The sequence below is a fragment of the Thermobia domestica genome, chromosome 11, assembly GCF_964235325.1.
Source record: "Thermobia domestica chromosome 11, izTheDome1.hap1.1, whole genome shotgun sequence".
Lineage (NCBI taxonomy): Eukaryota > Metazoa > Arthropoda > Insecta > Zygentoma > Lepismatidae > Thermobia > Thermobia domestica.
In genome coordinates this window covers 72,685,384-72,708,077 of record NC_137464.1, presented here as the reverse complement: position 1 = coordinate 72,708,077, position 22,694 = coordinate 72,685,384, and the positions used below count along the sequence as shown (strand labels likewise).

Genomic DNA, 22,694 nt, shown 5'->3' with positions numbered 1-22,694 from the left:
GGTGGCTTTCTCGAGTGTCTATCGTGTGGCATTACATTTGGCACAGGACACGATTATTGTGTCCTCCTCCGACGGATAATCATTGCAAGTTCCGAACTCGCAAACCAACATTGTCACAATAACGAAGGTTCCATATTTCAAACAAACCGATCAAACATAATACGACACAATAGATAGAAAAAGCCACCTCACCCGATGACTTATTTTACGCTACAACTTCATTGCTCTATTCGACTGCAGTAGGTGGACAAAGTTGAGTGAAAAATATAGCAAGTGGTGAAAAATGTAGTGGTTTACGTATAGTACGTAATAATTGCTTTCCAATCTATCAGATTTGTTGTGTTATGATCTATATTCGTATGTCATTTAACGAAAGGTAGCTATATAAACTCCACATCGTTTCCGACCAAAAGCGCAAGAAACAACAACAACAACAACAACAACAACAAAGCTGAAACTGTTCTTCCAGACTGGAACAGTTCTCTTCGGGATTATGTGAAGCAAATTGAAAGTAATGTCATAAATAATAATGTAATAATATACAACTTGGATATCAAATTTCACTGTTAGTTTTCTTGGCTTGTAGATTGTTTAACTGACGTGTTTTCGTGATAATCCTAACTTTCAATATACGAGTATCAGTCTCCTAGATTTTCGTAAATAACTATAAAGATGATCTTAAATCTTCCAAATAAATGCAGATAATGATCAATAAAGTTCATAATTGACATTTTGAGAACATGCTGGCCCTAATTGATGTATCACATGACTACCTTTCCTTTTAAAAAATTCACATATTTCAAAATGGCGGATTTCAAGATGGTGGCTGAGGTTCGTGATCTACTCTGCCTATTCTTCTTTTGCCAATATGTGAAACTATTACCATTTTCATTGTCTATCTTTCACTATTTTTACGATTCAACAGTTTATTTGATATAGTTCAATTACATAGCATAGCCCTTCTCCACCAACTTTGACCCCCTCCGTTTCTTATGGCGCTCAGCCGCTATAACTTTGCACATACACATATTTTCACATCCTCCATCAGGTGCACTATATCTCATCCCGGAACTCGATTCATCCATTTGGACCCTTTACTTGTAAGGTAGAAATCTTATACCGAACAGTGTACATTGGGCTCACCGAGCGGTATAGGAACGTGCGATGTCCCGCTGAAGAACGGAGTCCTTTAAACTGTCCAGATAAAACCGGAGGATAGAATGAACATCACGAATGCAACGAGCTAGTCATACTCCCCTGAATGAAAACCAGAGGTGAGTGGGATATGTAGTTTATTACCCCCCACTCTCTTACAAAATACTAGAAAGTCCTTTAATTAAGATACAGAACTCAACAATCTTCACTTTCTCTCTTCTTTCCAGATTTCTATCTCTCTTGAAGACTTCCCTACTTAAGATTAACCACAAATTCTTTTTAGAGTGCTTTTCTGTTTATTAAAATTAGATCTTGCAACTTAGATTTGACACACTTTCTTACTAACTTAAGCACTAATAGGTAAACCCGATGACAATATTCTTTTAAATTTTGTCGCTTTAGCCAGTAACGTCGAAAGTATATTGAAACTGAAGGCAAACTCAACAATTTTACATTAATTTCAATTACATTTTCTTCTTTTTTTATTTCTATTATTTTTACATTGCTTTCACAAAAAATGTATATTCTATACAGGATCGGATCCAGGATTTTCTGAGGGGGAGGGGGTGCATCAATAACTACCAAAATAACCAAACACACTGAAACTCTTCAAAGTGGCATCTGACAATATTGTTTACCCCTGACAACGCTGATAGAACGGAGGGGTGTATTTTAAAGAGTTACAATTGGTATGCAGGATAAAGATGTTCTCTCCTCGTGACTTCTGTTTTCTTCCTTACTTGACAAATGTTATATTGCCTTGCTTGATGAATCCTTCTCCTTCAACCTTCAGAAAATAGACTTAAAACTATTGCTTTTGCAAAACTCTGCTTTCTGTTAACCCCCAAACGGAAACATAATGGCAGAAATATTCGGAAAATGTTGCTATTTCCACTGCTAGTTTCTCATTTTAGATAGTATACATTTACAACGAAGGGAGGTGCACGTGCACCAGTGCACCTCTCTTGAATCCGGCCCACAAGAATTTTAAAAACAATGTTCTTATAAACTTCATCAAAGAAAATTTTTGGTGAGGTTATATGAAGAAAGAAGACAGACTAAAAGCATTGGGCGCGAGTTTAAGATTGATATGAATTGTTGCAGCTTAATCTTGCAAAGAGCGCCCAATGTTTTTACCTTTAGTCCTATATTTTCATTTTATCCCACAAAAAAATTCCTCTTTTTGGTGCAGCTTATAAAGGCATCGTTTTTAAGAAGTTCTTTTTACGGTTATTTTAATTGTTTACTCAAAACCTTGAAAAATAAATAAGAGTAAATGAAAAATAAATAAATGAAAATTGAAATTAGTATGAAGCCAAGGTTTTTCCTCCCACCTCCAAAATACTTCCAACGTCACTGTCTGGAGTGAGAATTATGTGAAAATATTGTATTGCGAGCAGGTTTACATAATTACGAAATTTCAGAGCTTTAGTTAATACAGAAATGTGAAAATTAAGTTGCAAAATTTGACTCTAACAAGAAAAACCAACAGAAAAGTAACCCAAATAAAAACATTCCAAAGAAATTATCACCGGTGTATTTTATATTTTTGCACTTTGTAATCTAATGATTGAATGTAATCTACGTATTTTAGATAATGTAATTTCTCTTTGTTGTTATTGTTGCATAGTAAACAGTTGCCCTGTGGAGTGAAAAGCATATTGCGAAAAACGTATCTGAGAGTTCATCAGTTTGCTTGCATATCTGCTTCAAAATATGTCTTCTGCTGGTGAAGAATCGCTCGAGTAGTTGGAATGGAACCACTCGAACACTTCGAGCGATAAAAGTAATCGAGCAATTCGAATAGTTTTGTTCGGTTGTGTTCATTTCCACTTCCTGCTATACTAGTGAAAGGCAACGTATTACTGTGTGTGTGTTGGTTATAACGCCACAAAATGTTAGCTGCCTTAGAAAATCCCGCCAAATGCAAGGTGCGCGGAGTGATAAGATTTCTTTGGGCATAAAATCTGGCAGCTACAGACATTTTTCATGAATTGTGTGTTGTATATGGTCAAATATTGTGAGTGAAGGTGTTGTGGATCACATTTTTCAAAGGAGGAAGAATCAATATTCATAATGGACCGAGGAATGGTAGTCCTCCTATAGTTACTGATAATATCATCAAGAACATTTAAGACAAAGTCCGTGAGAACAATCGATTCACAACTTCGGAACCTTCTGATCAATTTCAGAATATTTCTCGGACTGTTTGGTACAAGGTAATCACCGGAAAATTAGGCTACCCAAAGCTCTGTGCTGAGTGGGTACGGAAATTCTAACGGATATCCAATAACTAATGGAATGGACTCTGACTTCGACTTTCTTTCTCGATTTAACACGAAAAGGGACGAATTTTTGAACAGAGTATTTACTGGAGACAAGACCTGGGTTGTGGCGTATGTGAACGCTGAGACAAAACAACAGTCAATGGCATAGGATAATACCACTTCTCAAAACAATCCGAGGAAAGCCTGTCAAACTTAGATACATAGGAAGGCTGTTGTACCGTGTTTAAGGATGCTAAGGAAATTTTGCTTGTCGAATTCATAGAACGTGGTACAACAATCAATATCGTAACACTTTAAAAAAATTGTGAAAAGTCATCCAGAACAAATATCAAGGTCTACTGACATTTGAGGTTGTGCTTTTGCATGACAACGCTCGCCTTCACAATGTTCGGCGAACACAAGATATTTTGCGTCTATTCAAATGAGATATTTGATCATTGCTCGTTCAGCCCGAACTTCGGTCCGTCTGATTATCATCTGTTCATCCACATGAAGTGGCTTGGGGCACGCGCAGCACTTCGGTGACGACGAAAATCTTCAAAATCCTGTGACAGGTTGGTTGAGATTGCAGATGACCGAGTTATATGCAGAAGAGCTTTGTAAGTTGGTGAAACGTTATGACAAGTGCTTGACTTTATATGGCGACTATGTTGAAAGATATAGGACAGCTGTACAGATAGGAGAGACAAATATATGCATTTTTATTTATAGCTAAACGGAGATTATTTGCCGCATTACCCTCATTTTGTAGATATTAAAGTATTAAAAAAAATCTGGAACTGTAATACAATGGGCATTTTGGAAAGGCTAAAATAAATGAGACAACAGAAATGGTGAAAATAAACCAAATACACATATTTGTATGTATATGAAAAATGTTATTTCTTCTTCTTATTTTTTTATAAAAGAAACATAGAACATTCTTTTAGTCACCGCACATAGGTTTAAAGGCAATCGCTGCACATTTTTTTTCCGTTCAATACTTGACAATACTTATTATTCACAGTCTAACAAAACTACAAACTAATGCTATGAACTATCACTATTTATAGGCCATTATGTAATGCATGTATAGAATGGACATACTATACTGTACATGAATTACTTTCAGAAAGTAAACAAACAAACAAACAAACAAAAAAAAACTCCACCACCATTATTTTTCTAGAAATCTAAAACATTATTTTTTATCTGTACAAAACATGTTTTTTTTTTAAAAAAAAACGTATTTTTATTTGAACACGCAGGATATTTTTATTTATTTATTAGTAGCCTAATTAGACATACTTAAATCCGTTGGTTTATTATATTTATTTCATTTTCATTCTCTTTTTGCATTCAAATAAAATATTCAACTCATTCTTAACATTTTGTAGCCTGTTTGATATGCTTTAACCTAGTTTGAACTTTCAAGAGATTGTATTTCAAATTAATTTGGAAAAATTACCATTTCGCACAATAAAGTGTTTTCATTGCGACGAGACATACAGACTCTTGTATGACTTAGTTAGATATTCAAGTTTTATTGGTGTAACTAAATAATCCGTACCACAAAATGAAGAAAGCATGATTAGACAAATTGTTCCATTCTTCTCCTGCCTTTTAACGCATTGGTATGCACAAACATTTGCCAAACATCGAGCTTGTAAAATGTGTTTTTATGCACAGATCTCTGAGAAGCGATACGAGAAATATGGTCATTTCTTATTAACTTTAAGTGTTCTGCCAGATGATAGCCTAAGTTTATTCTAGTTTAAGAAACGAAATCTATTGAGCAAATTCTAGCAAGCACAGCAACGGCCATTTAAAAAAAAAAAAAAAAGAAAAAAAGTTAATAGCTTTCATTTCAGTTTCTTTTATTCTTCTTCTTAAAGTAATTCATTCGAATTTGATTTTTTTATCGATTTTTAGTCGATTTTTAATATCAAACAAGCTACTAATTGCACATTCACAACTCTGGTAAAATCAAGGAGGAAAATGAATTGTAATAAAGAAGCTTGATTCCTTACTAGTGAACTATTACGCGTGTTAAAAAAAAAAATTCTTTGTAATATACTTAGGCCTTATAAATCCTGTACTAAAAGTATATTAGTGGGACTGAAGTTATAATTACCATAAATGAGAAAGAAAAGGTCCCACTGTATAAAAATTTTGACATTCTTGAATTCTAAATGTATTAACCGATTTTCTAAAACAACAATCACATACTTCGTACGGATATTATTTTATGTATTAGCAATCTACATAGGAGATTCCGAAATTTTCATTACGAAGAAAGTAATTGAAAATTATATTTCCAAAATTCGTTCAGTCCATTTTCAGATATAGTAAACAAAAATCTACTGTATTGAGATTGAGATCTCATTATATATTCCTGCTCAATAACATGTCATAAATTAGGTGTTGAAATATATATTCTATTATAAATAGGTCTGCAGACACGAATGATCAAAAGACGAAAACAGACTAAGCGAATTTTCGAATTACACTCTTCAATTTTAAAAACTACAGTGACATAGAGCAAAAAGGAACAAATCAATAACAACACCTTTCATATTTAACAATCTTCCATACTCTCATTGGTAGGCAACAGTATTTATTACATCTTGATAAATTTACGCTGGTTATACTGTTTGTATGGGTGGTTTAACATTAAGATTGGATAAGTGTATCGTATTGCAAATTAAGACTGGATGATAACTATTCCATTTTCTTTTCTTAGTTCCAATACGCTACAATGTAACAACATATTACACTATAATTTACTCTTTTTTGAGATATATTTTTTAATGATTCTCATACATTATATCTCTTTAGTTCCGTTAGTTTAATATAGTTCCATAAACAAGTATGATCATATTATTAAGAGAAATGCTGAACAGTGAAAGTTCATTGAAGTAGGGTTTTCTATCTCTCTCTCATTTGTCGATCGATCATAAGCCTAGTACGAGGAAAGATACAAAAGTAATTATAATCAGATATTTGTAATATACACAAAAATCTAAATAAAAGAATTTCGCTTCTTCATACCCTCAATACTTCCCGGTAATCATCATTTTTGAGAGAGAAATTCATTTGAATATGAGCAGTCGAGGTGACAATACAAAAATGGGGAGAAATGAAGTGAGAGCTGTCATCAAGCACCTTTGCTTGAGGTTTCAAACTGCTCGAAACTGCACTGCCCGCCCTATTCTCCAGATCTAGCCCCCAGTGACTTTTACCTCTCCTCGGCTCAAGGAAAAGCTCAGTGGCAAGAAATCTGAAGACGATTGCGAGGTGATGGCCGCCGTGGAAGCATATTGAAAGGGTCTAGAAAAAGATTTTTTTTTAAAGGTATTCAGAGCTTACAAACAAAGATGGACTAAATGTATCGACTTGTTAAGAAATGAAATGAAATATTTCAGTTTAACGTTCCCCGATTATGCCCTTTAGGCTAAGAGGGACGATGATTAAAGCAAGTGAATGATGATGAAAGAATTGATGGAATAAAAAAAGCGGAAGTACCCTGAGAAAGCCCACGGACACGATGTTGTCTGCCACAAACTTACTTGGCCGTGGATCGAATCAGGGACCCCACACTCCAGAGGTAAGCGCTCTACCACTAACCCACCGTGGCTTTCTCGACTTGTTAAAAATGTATGGAGAAAAGTACGTATAATTTTAAACTATAAAAATTGTACTACATACTCGTTATCATTACTTTTGAATCATTTCTCGTATAACTAATGTGTTGTGAAAACTTGTGGTATTTTAATTTTATTTATTTATGTTACTGAGAGAATCATCAACATCCTACGTTGGTTACGACTTCAGTAACTACTTTTTTGAGTAAAAGCTTTATTTTCAAACTTAAGGATCAGCTTGAAGATATTTTAGATATTACTTTTATTTAATATATTTAATAGATTATAGTTTTTCCTCTCATTTTTGGACTAATACACTAAATTGAAAAAGTAATTATGTAAAGTTATACCTGGAATATGATTCAGTCTTACTGTGAAATTTTTTTTTTAAGTAATACTTTTGCTGAGAATATATGTAAATACCGAATGCATTTCGGTTCTTTTTGTTTACATTGTTAAACTCCTTAAAGGTCTTCGTTACGATCACTCTACTCTTCTGAATATTCATGAACAAATGAACGACAAATGACGATCAAAAGTTTAGGAAGTGAATATTAGCAAAATGCTTCTAAATAAACTAATCGTTGCACACAAAATCTTTCGTATAGTCTTAGAAATTTGGGGCCCTAACATTTGTGACGTCATAAGCTGCGTACTCTAATTTTTGGACTATAATAATAGGTCTGAAAACAGTTCTTTAAGTTTATTTAAGAGCATTTTGTAGAGACTCACTTTCTATTTTTTCTTTCAAATATTTCTTCATTGTCTTCAAGTCATTTTCTAATGTTCAAAACAGTAGGGTCAAGCGTAGCGAAGACCTATAATAATAGAAAATTAAAATGTGGAAAATACAATAAAATATAATAACAAAAAGTGTTTAAAAGATCATTTCGACAGTATGGCAGTGGGCAAATTTGTCGCCAGCAGCTTCTGAACAAACATCGTTGTAAAGTGAATAGAAATATAACCAGTTAAATGAAAGGTCCAAAATACAGTACATACTTAGCTAAGTGAAAATAATTGCTTGGCTTTGACTGAAACTAGGCCCTAACCTTATCGAAGTACTTCAGTATGCTGCTATCTTAATGTATTTGATTCGCTAGGTAATGGACCGGTTTGCTTGGATTCATTATGAAAATCACGATCAAAAATCTAATTCGCACGTCTTTTCAATATTAACCATAAACGAAGTTTTCGTACCGAAATAACTTTGTCAATAAGAATAATTTTCTTTCCTGAGTTATCAAACGAACTTTTTGATCTGCTTTTCTTTATGAAAGTTATGTTTATCCAATCGAAGCTTTTTTTTTTTTTTTTGTTTTGTTTTTTCAAGCGAAGGTAAGATTGATCCTATAAGGGAGGAATAAAATTTAACTCAGAACCACTTCTGCAGCAAGCAGATAATTTTGTAATTTTTGTTTTTCAAACATAAAGGTTCTCAAACTCAGTATGAACGCTGGACAAAAACAAAGAAATCGAAATTAAAATTACAAGGAGAATATAATGTTAATGTATATATATCACTTATTTTTTATCTTGTGTATATGTTTTTGCGTATTTATTGACTACAAATTGTAAGCTTTATCATCAAGCAAGCAACACGTCCTTATTTCCTTGCATTTGAAATTGCTTCGGACTTTGTTATAATTTTCTTACAAGGCTGTTCAACTTTCATATAAGGCAATTAGTTGAGAAAGATCGCTTTCTAAAAGTCTACAATATTTTATAAAGATTGAGTATGTCATATTGGACATCAGTTTTGGTCAAATCAGATATTCTATACAAGTAGAGGTATATGTATAGGCTAAATCTATATAGTAAGTGCTTAACATAATGACAGGTTATATGATCAATGAAACAACACACTGTCTACATATCGTCACCATGAGTTCTGCTGTTTTTCCTAAGTTACAGTTATTAGACGAAACGCACAGATTATTCTGTTTTATACATTTAACAACCTGTTACTTTTTGAAAAAATAGTTCCCCAAGATAGGAGAAGAAAAAAGATAGTCAGCCTAGTTAAAAGTTAAACTCGTACAAGTCACAAGCATGTTTTCCTCTTACTTAAAAAAAAAAGAAGTACTAACATAAGGCATGCGAGTTATTTTTTTTTCTTTCTTCTTGAAGTTTATGGTTTCAACTTTCCTGTTTATTATGTCTGTCATCAGGCACTTTGAAATCAACAAGTACTATTATTTCTAATACTTTTTCTTATTAATATTACAGTACTGCTACTCCCAATATTTCAGAGTTGCCATTGTTTATTGTAGTTTCATTGTGGATAAACTATATGTAACTCACAAATACAAAATTTGAAGGTTTTCGGTTTGTTTGTTTAAGTTGTTTAGTGTCATAATACAATTTTGATTCCTGAAAATGTGAACTCTATAATAATACTCTTGGCTTGATAATACCTTGTCGAGAATTTACATTTCAAGTAATACTTTCAAAGAATAATTATTAACCACGTTTGAGAGTCAGATGATTTGTACGGGGCATCTTATACTGAAAACGTTGCCAATTACAGATAGGAAAATATATTTAAATACAGCATGTAACCATTCCTCAGATAGGGAAGAAGAAAATCATAGAAAGATTGTAGTCAGTATAACCGGCTGTGGAAGTCGAACTCAGGACATTCCAATCAGGAAGCGCAAACGTTAATTGTTAATTTATTCTTGTTCGACAATTGGTTGCCACCTATCCCAAATTAGGCGGGATATCGTGAATTTTATTAATAAAAAAAAGAAAAAAGCTTCCCGAATTGCGCCTAAGAACAATACCATATAGCACAACGCCAAATTATCCAAAACGCTTACAAAATATGCGAATGACATTTGTAAATTTATACCCCCTCGACGTATATCTATGACTATCGAAATGGTTCTAACGCTAAAATTTTTCGTTTTGATAGTAGTAAAATCACCACAAATGATATTCTTTTATTTGTACCGTTGAATGATTCATAACTTCTGTTCAACTAACTGAAAATAAGTTGGCGCTACGTGTTTTCTGTTCCATGTGCTTTTGATTTTAATTTTCGTTAATGATTATCTGTATCTCTTTCTATTATTTTTATTAAATTGTTCTCCATGCACGAATTTGGGTAGAAGGAACCAACGATATGCACATATTCGACAAGTGTATCTTGTTTTCGCTTACCAAAACGTGACAAACCGAGTTCAACATGCATTTTTGCATTAAGTAACCATAGTTCTTAAAAAAACATTATATGCTTCAGCATATTTGTGTAATATTTTTACAAACCTGATTTAATATGTACAATGATGACGTAAAAATAAATGACTGAAAATCCAATTTACTGACAAATGGTGTCAGAAAAAATACTTTAGCCCGATAAATGGAAAATTATTCTTTTACTTCAATGGGAAAAACGACTATTTTCGTAAAGCAAACTAGAAAACCTGGGGGGAAGAAATGAAGTGCAACACGGGGGAAAATATTATACTCTAAAAATCGTCGTCTAAATGTAAAAAATATACAAGGAAAAATTAATTTAATATAGATATTCCGGTAATTTCCAAAGAATGAACCTGCACGAGGTGAATGAAGTAAAAATATTATACGAAAAGGAAGAAAATATTTTAGCTCCCTTGTTTCGATACAGTTACACTTTATCATAGCTTTTTTCTTTTTTTTATTGGTACAAAAGCTAAACTTCATTACTCTCATTATTTTATGAATTCGTTATTTTAATAATAAGAATACATAGAAAACTGAAAAAAAAATCAAGTTTGTACCTTGTGATTTACAGTAAACTTTATCCTGAATGAACTACTATTTAATAATGATTTTTTTATAAAGGCAACAATCAGCGATGGTCCCGTCTATCGACAATGTTACCGTGGACTCATCTTTTTAATTTTGATGTAAAATCATATCAATCAAATAGAGAAAAATCTGTTCAGAAAGTTTTGTTTCTTTAACAACAATAATACTAAGCTAAAAATATCACAACATTAACATTTCTAGGCTAAAACATTAAAGCAGGCCTATTATGTTGAACACAATACATTATGTATATGTATATATATATATATATACTGTATCTATATTTCCTTTACTTATATGATTGCTGTTTGGATATACCAAGAATATGTTCCATTTGTGCTTCAAATTTTAAGATTTTTTTTAAAATTGAAGTTTAAACATAGAAACATGGAAGACGCAGAATATATTTTTTTTATTTGCTCCATTTAACAAAAGTTTTGTAGGTAACAATGAATGACAATGATTTGATATAAGTATTTGGAAACATGCTAAAATTTGTACATAATAAATTTTCAACGTTTAACGTGATTGATTTCTAATTTCATATTGCATTCCCCCTTTTCAGTTAAATTGCCTAATTATTGACAAGTATTTCAAGTCACTATAGCTTTCAGGAACCCCAAATATATTATCAGTAATTTCTTGTAAGTGTTAACGAAATTAAAGTAATTGTATCTTAATAGATAATCCATTAATATTTATTGTACATAAAGAAATTTGAAATTCATATGAAAAATCTTACTTGATAGGCTTCAAAAACTAAGATGAAATATTCAAATATTTCCTTCCAACTCGCAGAACACTGTTATAAAGTTTTAAAATTGATTGTATCTATTCATTCGTTTCTTACCTAATTTTACCTTGCACATCCTAACAGTTACAAATCAGAACAAAATGAAAGAATTTTAATAATATCAATATTTAGTTCGCAAGGTTATCAGTTACGATTTTCATAGAAGTTAAAAATATCATTCGTTTTCATATTGTGGAATAACACAGTGTTCATTTCTCTTCATAATATGGTGTTAAACTTGCTAAAAATCGGCATTCACACGCATCATTACAACTAAAATGGCAAATCTACTCTTAGAAGGAAAAACATAGTTTTTAATTTTATGAAGCACAACTGGAACAGTCTTTTAACATCTATATACATATATTTTTACAAAAATAAAAAAAAAAAGAATGGGAGACAACGCATGTTTGTAATGCATTGAATGCACTACTCATGTCAAGGCAATAAAAAATCCATTTGTACAACAAATCCGTTTGTATACCAAAGAACTGTACCAATATTTAATTTCGCAGTATAAAAAGGGAACTCTTACATGCATATTTTTTAAAAGCAACATATTGTAATCTCATTTCTTGTGTTCACTATTCACCATTTTTTAAATGTGTTTTTGTCGTACAGAAATTGGAAATTCCGTTATTGTTAAAACATTTTGAAATGTCTGTTCTTATATATGTACACACACACACACACACACACACGAATGGTTTTCTTCCCACACTAAGTGCGGGTTACTTTTTCAGATCAATATATATACATATATATTGAATACTTTCTATAAACCACAATTGGGTTTGTCCTCGACTGGAAGAGTTGGAAAATCAAGCGACCAACCACAGACTATTCACGAACCAGTTAAAACAAGGGGAAGAAAAGTATGTCATCTAAAGACAGTTACTTTTTACAACAACACCCAGTTTCGTCACTTGCTCACTGGAATTTTTATGTCCCTTTCTCCTGGTGTTCCATCGTTGCCAAGCCCAATCGCCATAGGGTTTCGTAGTTGGCTTCGAAGACTCTTCGACTTTTTGTCAAAGTCTCACCTTCACGTCAATTCCAGATCCATTATCTGTCGTGTGTTCCCGTCGGTAGCTTTCCCATCGGGCATCGTCGGATTCATGAGTCAAATAGCGGTTACCCACCTGGCGCTCCAATTCTCGCAAATCGCACCAAGTTTGGTAGTCCTGAAAGAATGAAAAACAAGGATTTTAGGAAAATCAACAATGGATCAAAAGGTTACGATCTTGGTCAATAATCAGTTTTTGGATCAGAGGCCACAAAATGTTTGAACGGCCCGTAAATCAAGTTTTCGTATTTTCTACGGAATAAGCACATAATATTGAGTTAATTAATAGTTTGGGTTTGGCTACACTATATGTAGTTCTCCAGATATAAGGCCTACAAGAAAATTTTTGATTAAAATCTAATTGGATCTTTTGATACAAAAAAAGAAAAAAGAAAAGAGAAACTTATGACAGTTTCGTATTACATTTTCTTTCGTAATGTGTACGCTAAAATAGTGGTATCTCCAGCTATTTTTAGAAGAAGCTTAACTCCTTGCAAACAGATCTGAAATCCTTGATTGGTAACATGAAAGTAGTTTTAAAATTAAGCAGTATACGCACACTTAGAGGTATAAACTTTCAGGAAACTGAATCTGCTGGTAGAAGAAATCTTTTCCCGAACATCCGAATAAGTTGGGAAAACCTTTTATTCTGTAATATTTCACTTAATACGGATTATTTTTAATAGAAAGAAATTTAATGCTTCATACTTGAAATAAATAAATAATAAATAATAAGGAAGAAGAAGAAGTAGTAGTAGTAATAGTAGTAGTAGTAGTAATAGTAGTAGTAGTAGTAGTAGTAGTAGTAGTAGTAGTAGTAGGAGGAGGAGGAGGAGGAGGAGGAGGAGGAGGAGGAGGGGGAGGAGGATTTAACAGAATACAAGAAGAATGGAAGAAAACTCGATTATATTTTCATAGTAATTTTTTTAATACTACACACATAATTCGTTGTATTAACAAGAAACGTAACATATTTTGGACTCAAAGAAAGATAATGTGAGCTGTGATGTAATATATTATTACTATCAGATTGCCGAGGAAAAAAATGAAATGAAATCTTTGTTAGTTATGCCGGTTAGGCTAAAGGAGACGGTGATAATGAGAAATTAGTGAAATGGTGAAATGAAGAAAGTGGGAGGAAACGGAAGAACCCCGATAAAACTCACGAGCACGGTGTTTGTCTACCACAAAGTCCACACGGCGCGGGTTGGGATTGAACCAGGGACCCCAAGCACCGGAGGTGAACGCTCTACCACTGAGCCACCCCCCCAGATTGCCGAGGACATAAGAATCAGTATAAACATATAAACCAGGTTGACTGTGATTGTGTTTTATTTGTTGGGAAATTAAAATAGTTAGCTCCTATATTTAAAAAATAAAAAAAATAATCGTTCTAATACTGACTTAGAGCTTAAGTCAGCCTTATACATTTTCAGAAGATATACGCCTCATAAAAAACGGTATTCGATTTGTATTTCTCTAATGTGATGGCTGAATGATATGAATACATACTTATTTATAGAATAATCTGTGTAGTTACATTTAACACTTTTTCAAGTGTAATTCTAACCAAATACCGATAATAATTACGCGCAGAAATAATTTACAAACCAAATCAAATAAAAATCTCACATTGCTTCCAATATTAAAATAATAATAACAGCAAACACCTGAAAAAAATTCGCTAGAGTCTCTAGGCATAATCATCGGTTTAACCCTTTCGCTACGGACTTAAGTTTTCGGGTGGTTCCTGGAAAAGGAGCAATTAAGCAGTCAAAAAATGAAATTTTCATACTTCCGTGGAATATGGTTTAAAAACACTAAAATATCTACAAAATCAGGTATTATATTTATGCTCAGCAAATGGCCATGGCGTACGTCGTTCAACAATTCCCACAAATAAACATCGGGATCATAACAAATTATATTCTGACCACTGCTTCCTTCTACGTTTTGAACTCCTTCAGATTCCAAATTTGAAAGACTGTCAACTCCTGACACAGCTGTCGTTGATTGTCTTACTGTTATCCGGCATTGTTACCTGCTGTACTTAGCTAGCTTCAAACCCGCAAACATACCACAACAGAATGACGCAAAGCTTTCGTAGTCATTAGTGCTTAACTGCACAGTTCCAAGAAATCGCCGCCAGCTGGCAGCACAATACAACGCATTATCACTACCACGTGTTCCGTATACAACGAGCGACTGAAATCGACTATCGCAACGAAATATAAACAAAAATAGACGTGGTGGACTAAAGTCGATTTTCGCAGCAAAAATAAAAAATTCTCAGCTCGAATAAAGTCGACTTTCGCAGCGAAAGAGGTTTTTTTTTTTTTTTTTTTTTTTTTTTTTTTTTTTTTTTTTTTTTTTAAAGGCTGGACGTGAGGCCTGTTTGTGTAGACCACATACTTGGGCTTGGATCTTAGGGTTCTTCGCTAAATCACATCCACTTTTTTGAATTTTACTGAATAAATTAGAAACAGTGAAGGATATCAACATTATAGAAAATAAGCAAGAGAGTATCTACAAAACGCTATTAAATAAACTAAATAATTATTTTCAAGATCTTTCGTATAGTGTATAAATTTGAGTGAACAATAATTATGACTGCACATCCAATTTTTTGCTTTTTAAGAAAAGATTTGAAAATGGTTATTTAATTTATTTAATAGCGTTTTATAGATATCACTCTACTTACTTTCTACATTTTTGAAATTTTTCATTGCCTCTAAGTTATTCAATTAAATTCAAAATGGTAAGGGGTGAGACTAACGAAGATCTTCAAGCATATTGGCTAGCAACTCTAAGATTCTACCACCCTTAACTGTCAGTCAAGTATATGATCTAGCGCATAAACAGAAGCCCGTTACTCCTCCCGTTCTTCACACGTTTTCTTTTAGCCTCTTTAACCTAGTTTACGTCTTACGGCTTCAGGCGAAATCTTACTTTTTTTTTCAAATTGACTTTTCTTAGCATTAAAGCAATCAAAGTTTTCTTTCTCCTTTTAATGATTTTCACCTTCATATAATTTTAAACCTTTACATTATAACAGCAAAGATTTCCCCGAAATTCATCAAATTCTTATAGATTGTTTTAAAAGTATATACTAAACGTCCAATTTTCGCTGATAGCTGTCAACATTGTCAAGATTTAGGTAAGAAACGGTATTTGGTAGGGATAAGATGTATAGAAATTTACATCATATTTAGTTTTTCCACAGAATATATAGAATAAGGTGATATATATATATATATATATATATATATATATATATATATATATATATAGAGAGAGAGAGAGAGAGAGAGAGAGAGAGATCAGTTTTACGTCCCACAGTTATGCCATATTGGCTACGGTGATGAAGAAATTGAGAATAAATGGAAGAACCCCAAGAAAAAATTCCACAGTGTTTGTCCACCACTAGGTTCACTTGGCGTGAGCTGAGATCGAATCAGGGGCCCCATGAACCAGAGGTGAATGGTCTGCCACTGAACAACCGTGGCTCAGTGAGATGTAAAAATTGAAGTTCATCCACTTGGATAAAACCTTCGATTCATTCTTTTCTCAGAACGAACAGAATGTTCATTTATAAACATCTGAGTGTTCTTCCGAAGCAAGCTTTATCTTATTTACCTAGGCCTTCGTGTCAATAGCTAGGAAAGGTCACTAAGAGGATATAGGGATAGATTGGCCAGTTTCCTTCCTTTGTGGGTTTTTACAATGAGAAACTGGAAAATAAACAGCTGAAGTGAAGAAATGTATGAGGACTGGAACACAATGTACTCAACTACAAACGTATATTCACTTGCACATATTAATATTCCTACAGTGTCAGATCCTTGATACCAGTTAAACTTAGGACTCTATTTTCATAACTTAACTGTGTAATGCACATTCTATACTTACTTTTAAAATATTAGAATAGGAATACTAAATCTTTCAACTCACCTGAAGCCATACGTGTGACAATGACTTATCCACTGTATATCGCTTCCTTTGTTTCACTTGCAGCAAGTTGTTTATTAGGTCAATTGCTGAAAATTTAATATAGAAAGAAATAAATAATTATATATTAAACAATGCATAGAGAAGATCTAACATAACATAAAAGTACAAAGCCTGATTCACACACATTTTTTAAATGATTTTAGTAGTAAATTTCCATAACAAATTAATACATACAAAAGTACTATTATTATTTATTAATGCGAGATCTAAGCTATATTCTGGCTCTTTAACAATAACTTTCAAGTCTTGGGAAAGAAAGGGAGGGAGGACATGACGGACTAGACTTAAAATACGTCTTGCCATTCTATTTTTTTTTCCCTCATTTTTATTGTTGCATCGCAGTTTGTATCGGAATTCTCAATACATAAAATGGATAGGAAGTCCAGATATAATCTACAAGGTCAATTAACACTGTAATACTTCACATGAACAATAATAAAACAGCAGCAATGGGAGGGGAAAAGTTGTCCAGGGCCTATATTTATTAAATGCACCATTTCGGTACTCGCTTGAAGAAACTGTCGTCTCCCTAACCCTAATCGGCATAATCGTGGGTCGTTAAACTGAATGATTTCATTTTTTGATGAAACTGAGAGGAAGTCCTGAATAAACCTTAAGATTACTAGACACATTCAAATTAGGGACATTCTGATTGCAAAACAGCAAACACGCTAACCCTATCCTACTTCTGCTGCTTTCTGGATGACCTGTTCCTTAACACTTTGAGTGCTAACTCCGAATTTTTACGGAGTAGCTGATCTTTTGTAGACTGCGGATTCCATATTTATACGTGATGTGATTCCAAACGTATTTCAATGGGTTTGCTCGTTTATTATAAGGAATTAGCAGTTTTAAAATTTCCTTCGGGCTTCCTATTTCCGAATTTCGCCAGTAGATGGCGTGAAGATCCTAATTAATACCTTGTTACCGCCAGGGTTCAAAAACCATGTGCTTATTGTTTGAATGTCAAAATGGCGAGAAAGAGCCTGTCGGACGATTCAGTACACTTCAGTTTAGACGCAAAATTGAGCGATAGTGATGGTAATTTGTTTTAAGGAGAGTTATTCGACGATTGTGAGAATGATACAGACTTTGTAGCAGCAGAAATATCAAATATGTCGGGTAAGTAACCTTGAGATAATAGTTCTCATATTCGCAATCTTTTTCCATGCACTACGTGTTAATGTTATTTGTGATTTGTCATAGTTTTGTGGTTGGAATACAGAATATTATATATATGAATAAAGAGCAAGTTCTAAATTTTCAAACGGTACATATTGTGTTATTTTAGCTTTTCTAGATTTTGCGATATATGTTTTCAAAATGTTGCAAAAAAGCCTAGCATTCTTGGGAAAGTCAGCACTTCAGAGTCCAGTGTTAATGTTGGCCTGGAAGAAGCAGGTCTCTGGAATGAATTACACAATCATCAGACCTTAATCTCAAGGACTTTCTCGAAGTGAAATTTTTAAGTCTGAGATGAATGCAGTATGCAGTGGAAATTGGAATTCAAGGCCAGGGAAGATAACTACAACGTCTATCCTACATCCTCAGGTGTTCAAAAGTGCACAAACGAAACATGATGGATCGTTTGAGAAGTGTGTTTACATAGATGGCGAACTTATGGAACACATTTTGCGTTACGGAATATGCTGTTCGCCACTTCCATACATCAGAGTTATCCTGCATTTTGTTAGCCGCGTGCAGCAGAACTGTTAACATGTGTAGTTGTGGGTTCGATTCCCAGTAAAGTCATATATTTTTCAGCATTAGTTAGGGAACTACCTGAATTAAGAAGTAGATACGAACTTCGGTATTATTTTGTACTTACTACAAAATTACACAGATAAATTTTAATATTGTGCTTGTTCTCTGCAATATTTAGAAAAAGCAATAAAATGGGGGCTGGAGCGGTGAGTACCTCTAAGATTCTATAGTAACTCTTCTCATTTTATTTGACCCACAACATTATAATGGACATTAATAAACAGAGAAACGATATTACTCATTACATTACAAATATCCTGGTAAATATTATTAGTTAAACGATTCTGCCGGGGTTTTGTGACTAAAGTAATACAATACGGTTCCACAACTACTTTCTTTCCAGTGAATTCGAGGAAGAGAGTGAGATAATATCTTTGGGTTTGGAAATCTTTTCAAACTTTACCATAAATTTGCATTAAAATATGAATACCTGCTAATCTTAAATTACGTTTATTTATTGTGACATTAGAAGAATTTCGGATTGCCAGAAAATATTATACTATTTATTGAAAATACAGTGTATTCAATTTAAATCCCGCCCCGAGGTACATATATGTCAAATAAAATACACACAGTAAACATACTAATCTGCAGATGTTTGAACTACAGCAAATGCACGTAATGACGTCCTTCTTCTTGATGGACATGTTCAGACGGTTTACCATGATCTTAGCAGCCTTAGAGTTATATTCTGAATAGCAACAATGATGTGATTCTTCAACCCTTGTAAGATGTGTGATTTCTGTCTGTAAACTATTTTTCCAAATTACGCCACATGAAGAAGTCAGAACTGGTGAGCTCTGGAGACCGAGCGAGCCATGTCTTTCTGAAATCATTCTGTTTCCAAAGAAATAACTCAACATCGTCCTGGTTGAACTTCCCTACTAGCACTGATGTTTATGCGGTTCCAATATGACAATAAACTGCGTGAAGTCTCACTATCTGCTATAGCTATACGTACAGGACTAGCACAACAACGAACTAATGAAAAACATTTTAAACAGGAACTGTGAAACCTTTTAAATCGAATGCACCTTGAGATCGGTTTTAAATTGAACATAATGTATAACAAGAGATCTTTTACCATCAGACGAAATCTCCTTCCATGGGTTTGGAGGATACATGAATGCAGCATTCTGGATTTGATCGTTGATATCCTCATCTTCATTGAATGGAAAAGTACCGCTAAGGCTTACATACACAATCACACCAACACTCCACATATCCAGCGATCTGTTGTAGCCCTTATTGCGAAGAACTTCTGGGGCTGGAAAAAAGTACGGTTATTTCATTATTTTAATTTCAGTTAAAAAAAAAAAAAAAAAACAACGTTTTATAATGATTTGGTCAGTTTCTATAAGTACTAAAGTGCTATAACATGATTCCAGAATTATCTTTGCCAGAGAATTTAGAGCAAATTCCAACTGGATCTATATATTTTTTCAAGCAGTAATACATAGTTCCTATAGTCTTATTCAATGGAACTTAAAAAAAATGTTTTATGGTCTCCGACCCAGGTTCGGGTCAGTACAGTGACGAGATACCAATATAATAATTTTGCTTTCATGTGAGCTTAAAGGAAAAAGTGATCTCGTTAGTACCTATACGACACACATTTAAGTTTATGCTTACTGAAAGTAATTATAAAAGTAATACAGTACTATAATTACTAGTAAGAGTTATGATAAAAATGCATTATTAAACTCCGTGCATTCAATAAGTATATGAAACAACTTGAAATATGTAAGTTCAAGCATGCAATATATAATTGAATCGGTGAGATTAAGAAGGGAAAGATTCCAGTTTTTTGTCAAAATGAGTTGAAATAGCCATTTTGTTCCTTTATTTAAGACGCATATTTTGGCATGAAAAACGGAAAGATTCCTTTCATCATTATGACTTAAGAGCACGTGAAAAATTTGCCTGAGGTTAAGAAAGGAAACATTCCAGGAATCTTTCCCTTCTTATTCTCAGCCATGGAGCTAAATAAGAACACACTGGAATGCCTAGGTATGTAAAGTTCTTATTGTTTTGCTATGGAACGGAATTTGTTCAAAGTGAGGCCAGTTTTCGGTTATTTCCTAGGAAAGGTCCGTGTTGTCACTGTTAGAGGCTACACATGTGCAGTTCTTCTAGTTCATATTATATCTAACTCCATTAGTACGAGCGTTGTACATGCTTTTTTATAGAAAATATGATCTGTTAATATTGCCGATCTAAGGTCCGTTGCGCGGACATGTGGTAGTCTCAATCTACCGTACTTGGTAGGCACTCGGTAGCATGTTCTTATTTAGCTCCATGTTCTTATTTAGCTCCATGTTCTCAGCAGCGCTTAGTTCTTCTTCCCTCTAACAGAGCGCTCAGTAATTTGAGAATGCAACACACGTGCTTTTCAGTTGCTTGATTTTGAGATTGCGATTGTTTTTAGATTTTATTTCTGATTGTTCTGTGTCATCATTTAATAAGTGTTTCAAACAATGTTTGAAGCTTCGGAGTGTAAAGAAAGCCTCGTTAAAAAGAGAAGAGAATCTGGAAATATCACAGCAATGATGACAACAGCAAGACGAAAGGGGGAGGAGTTTGTGACTACAAGTGTCAGGTTAGTTGAAAAAAAAAGAAGACCGGACCCGACTGTGAATGCAAGAAAACGTGTACAGTTAGTTTTAATAATGACCAAAAAGAAAAGATTAATGACCGAAAAGAAAAGATAATTCAATGGGTTTATAGTGGTAGACCAAAGAATGAAAAGGACACTTATCTGATAGGTCTGATAGAACGAGATTATGTTGAACGGCATCAGCCTAAAAGTCCTGATTCTAAGAAATTTCCTTCATCGTTTAAATATTTTGCTATGAAAGATTCTAACCGTGTAGAAGTTTGCCGGAAAGCTCTTATGAGCTTGCATGCTGTTTACAATAAGGTGGTTTATCGGCTAACACAAATTTTAGCAAAAGGCGAACAACTTACTGACATGAGAGGAAAACATGATAACCATAAGAAATTTCCCAATGATGTTTTATTAGTGCTAAAGGAACACATCGATTCTTACCCCAAAAAACCTCTCACTGTTCTTCAAATCATGTTACATATTTAAAGGCTGAGCTGACATGCACAAAGAATCATAAAGTGCTTCTGGAAAAGCATCCAGAACTAAAGGACATAATAAAATATGAGTACTTTTTAACTTATTACAAGGAAAATTATGGGTACCGATTCGGTAGGCCGCAAGTTGACGTGTGTTCAATGTGTGAAGACCTAAATACAAAAGTATCATCATCGACATTGAATGACAACGCTAAACGGGTCGCTTTAGCTGAATTGGAGGTTCATAAAAGAAGAGCAAGTAAGTTTTACAAGAAAATGCAAGAAGTAACTGAACTATGCTCTAGTAGAAATGACGTACATGGAATCTGCTTTGATTTTATGCAAAGCCTTCCTTTGCCGTGCATACCTGTTCAGGAATGTTCTATTTAAGGAAGTTATGGCATTAATTGTTTTGTGTTCATAGTTTAGGAAATGAAGAAGCTACTATGTACACCTATCATGAAGGAGTTGCAAAGAAAGGAGCAAACGAGGTGTGTTCTTTATTGTATGACTATATAAACAACGTTGACCCTCAACTAAAAACTGCATACGTGTTCAGTGACTCATGTCCCGGGCAAAACCGCAATCACATTTTGGTGAGATTGTTCCTGTTTCTTACTATTATTAGGGGATTTAATGAAGTACATGAATTTTATCCCATTAGAGGACACAGTTTTCTCCACTGCGACCGGAACTTTCGTGTTATAAAGAGAGCCATGAAACGACACGATAGAATTTATTCCCCTGATCAATACAACGATATGATTAGCACTGCAAAAAACAAGCAGCCTTTGTTTCAGGTGAAATCCGTTTCAAACGAACAAATTTTGAACTTCAAAGGATGGTGGCCGACATTTTTCAAAAAGACTCGTGCTAGTGTTCGAACCAAACAGCCTTTCAAAATCAGTACCTACAAACACTTAACATTCACAGCAGCAAAAAGGGGATATGTTACAGCTCACACTTTTATTGATGGGCTACAAACTGAAGTTTTTAAACTGTACAAAGGTGGTGGAGCAGACCCTCCTGTTGAAAAGGCATATAATGGAATTGTTCCCATAAAAAGGAAGAAACTCGAGTATGTTGCCAAAGTGGTTCACTATGTGCCGGAACAA

At 33.7% G+C, this 22,694-nt stretch overlaps 1 protein-coding gene across 1 annotated transcript in view; it reads right to left on the bottom strand.

Moving 5' to 3' along the window:
- Positions 1-4,664: 4,664 nt before the first annotated feature.
- Positions 4,665-22,694, bottom strand: part of LOC145665174 (serine/threonine-protein kinase D3-like) — an 848,187-nt gene continuing 830,157 nt past the window's right edge. Inside the window, 3 exon segments of the mRNA XM_081732458.1 lie at positions 4,665-12,838; positions 16,672-16,757; positions 19,580-19,762. Coding sequence (XP_081588584.1) covers positions 12,686-12,838; positions 16,672-16,757; positions 19,580-19,762 — 422 coding nt within the window. The 3' untranslated portion in view covers positions 4,665-12,685.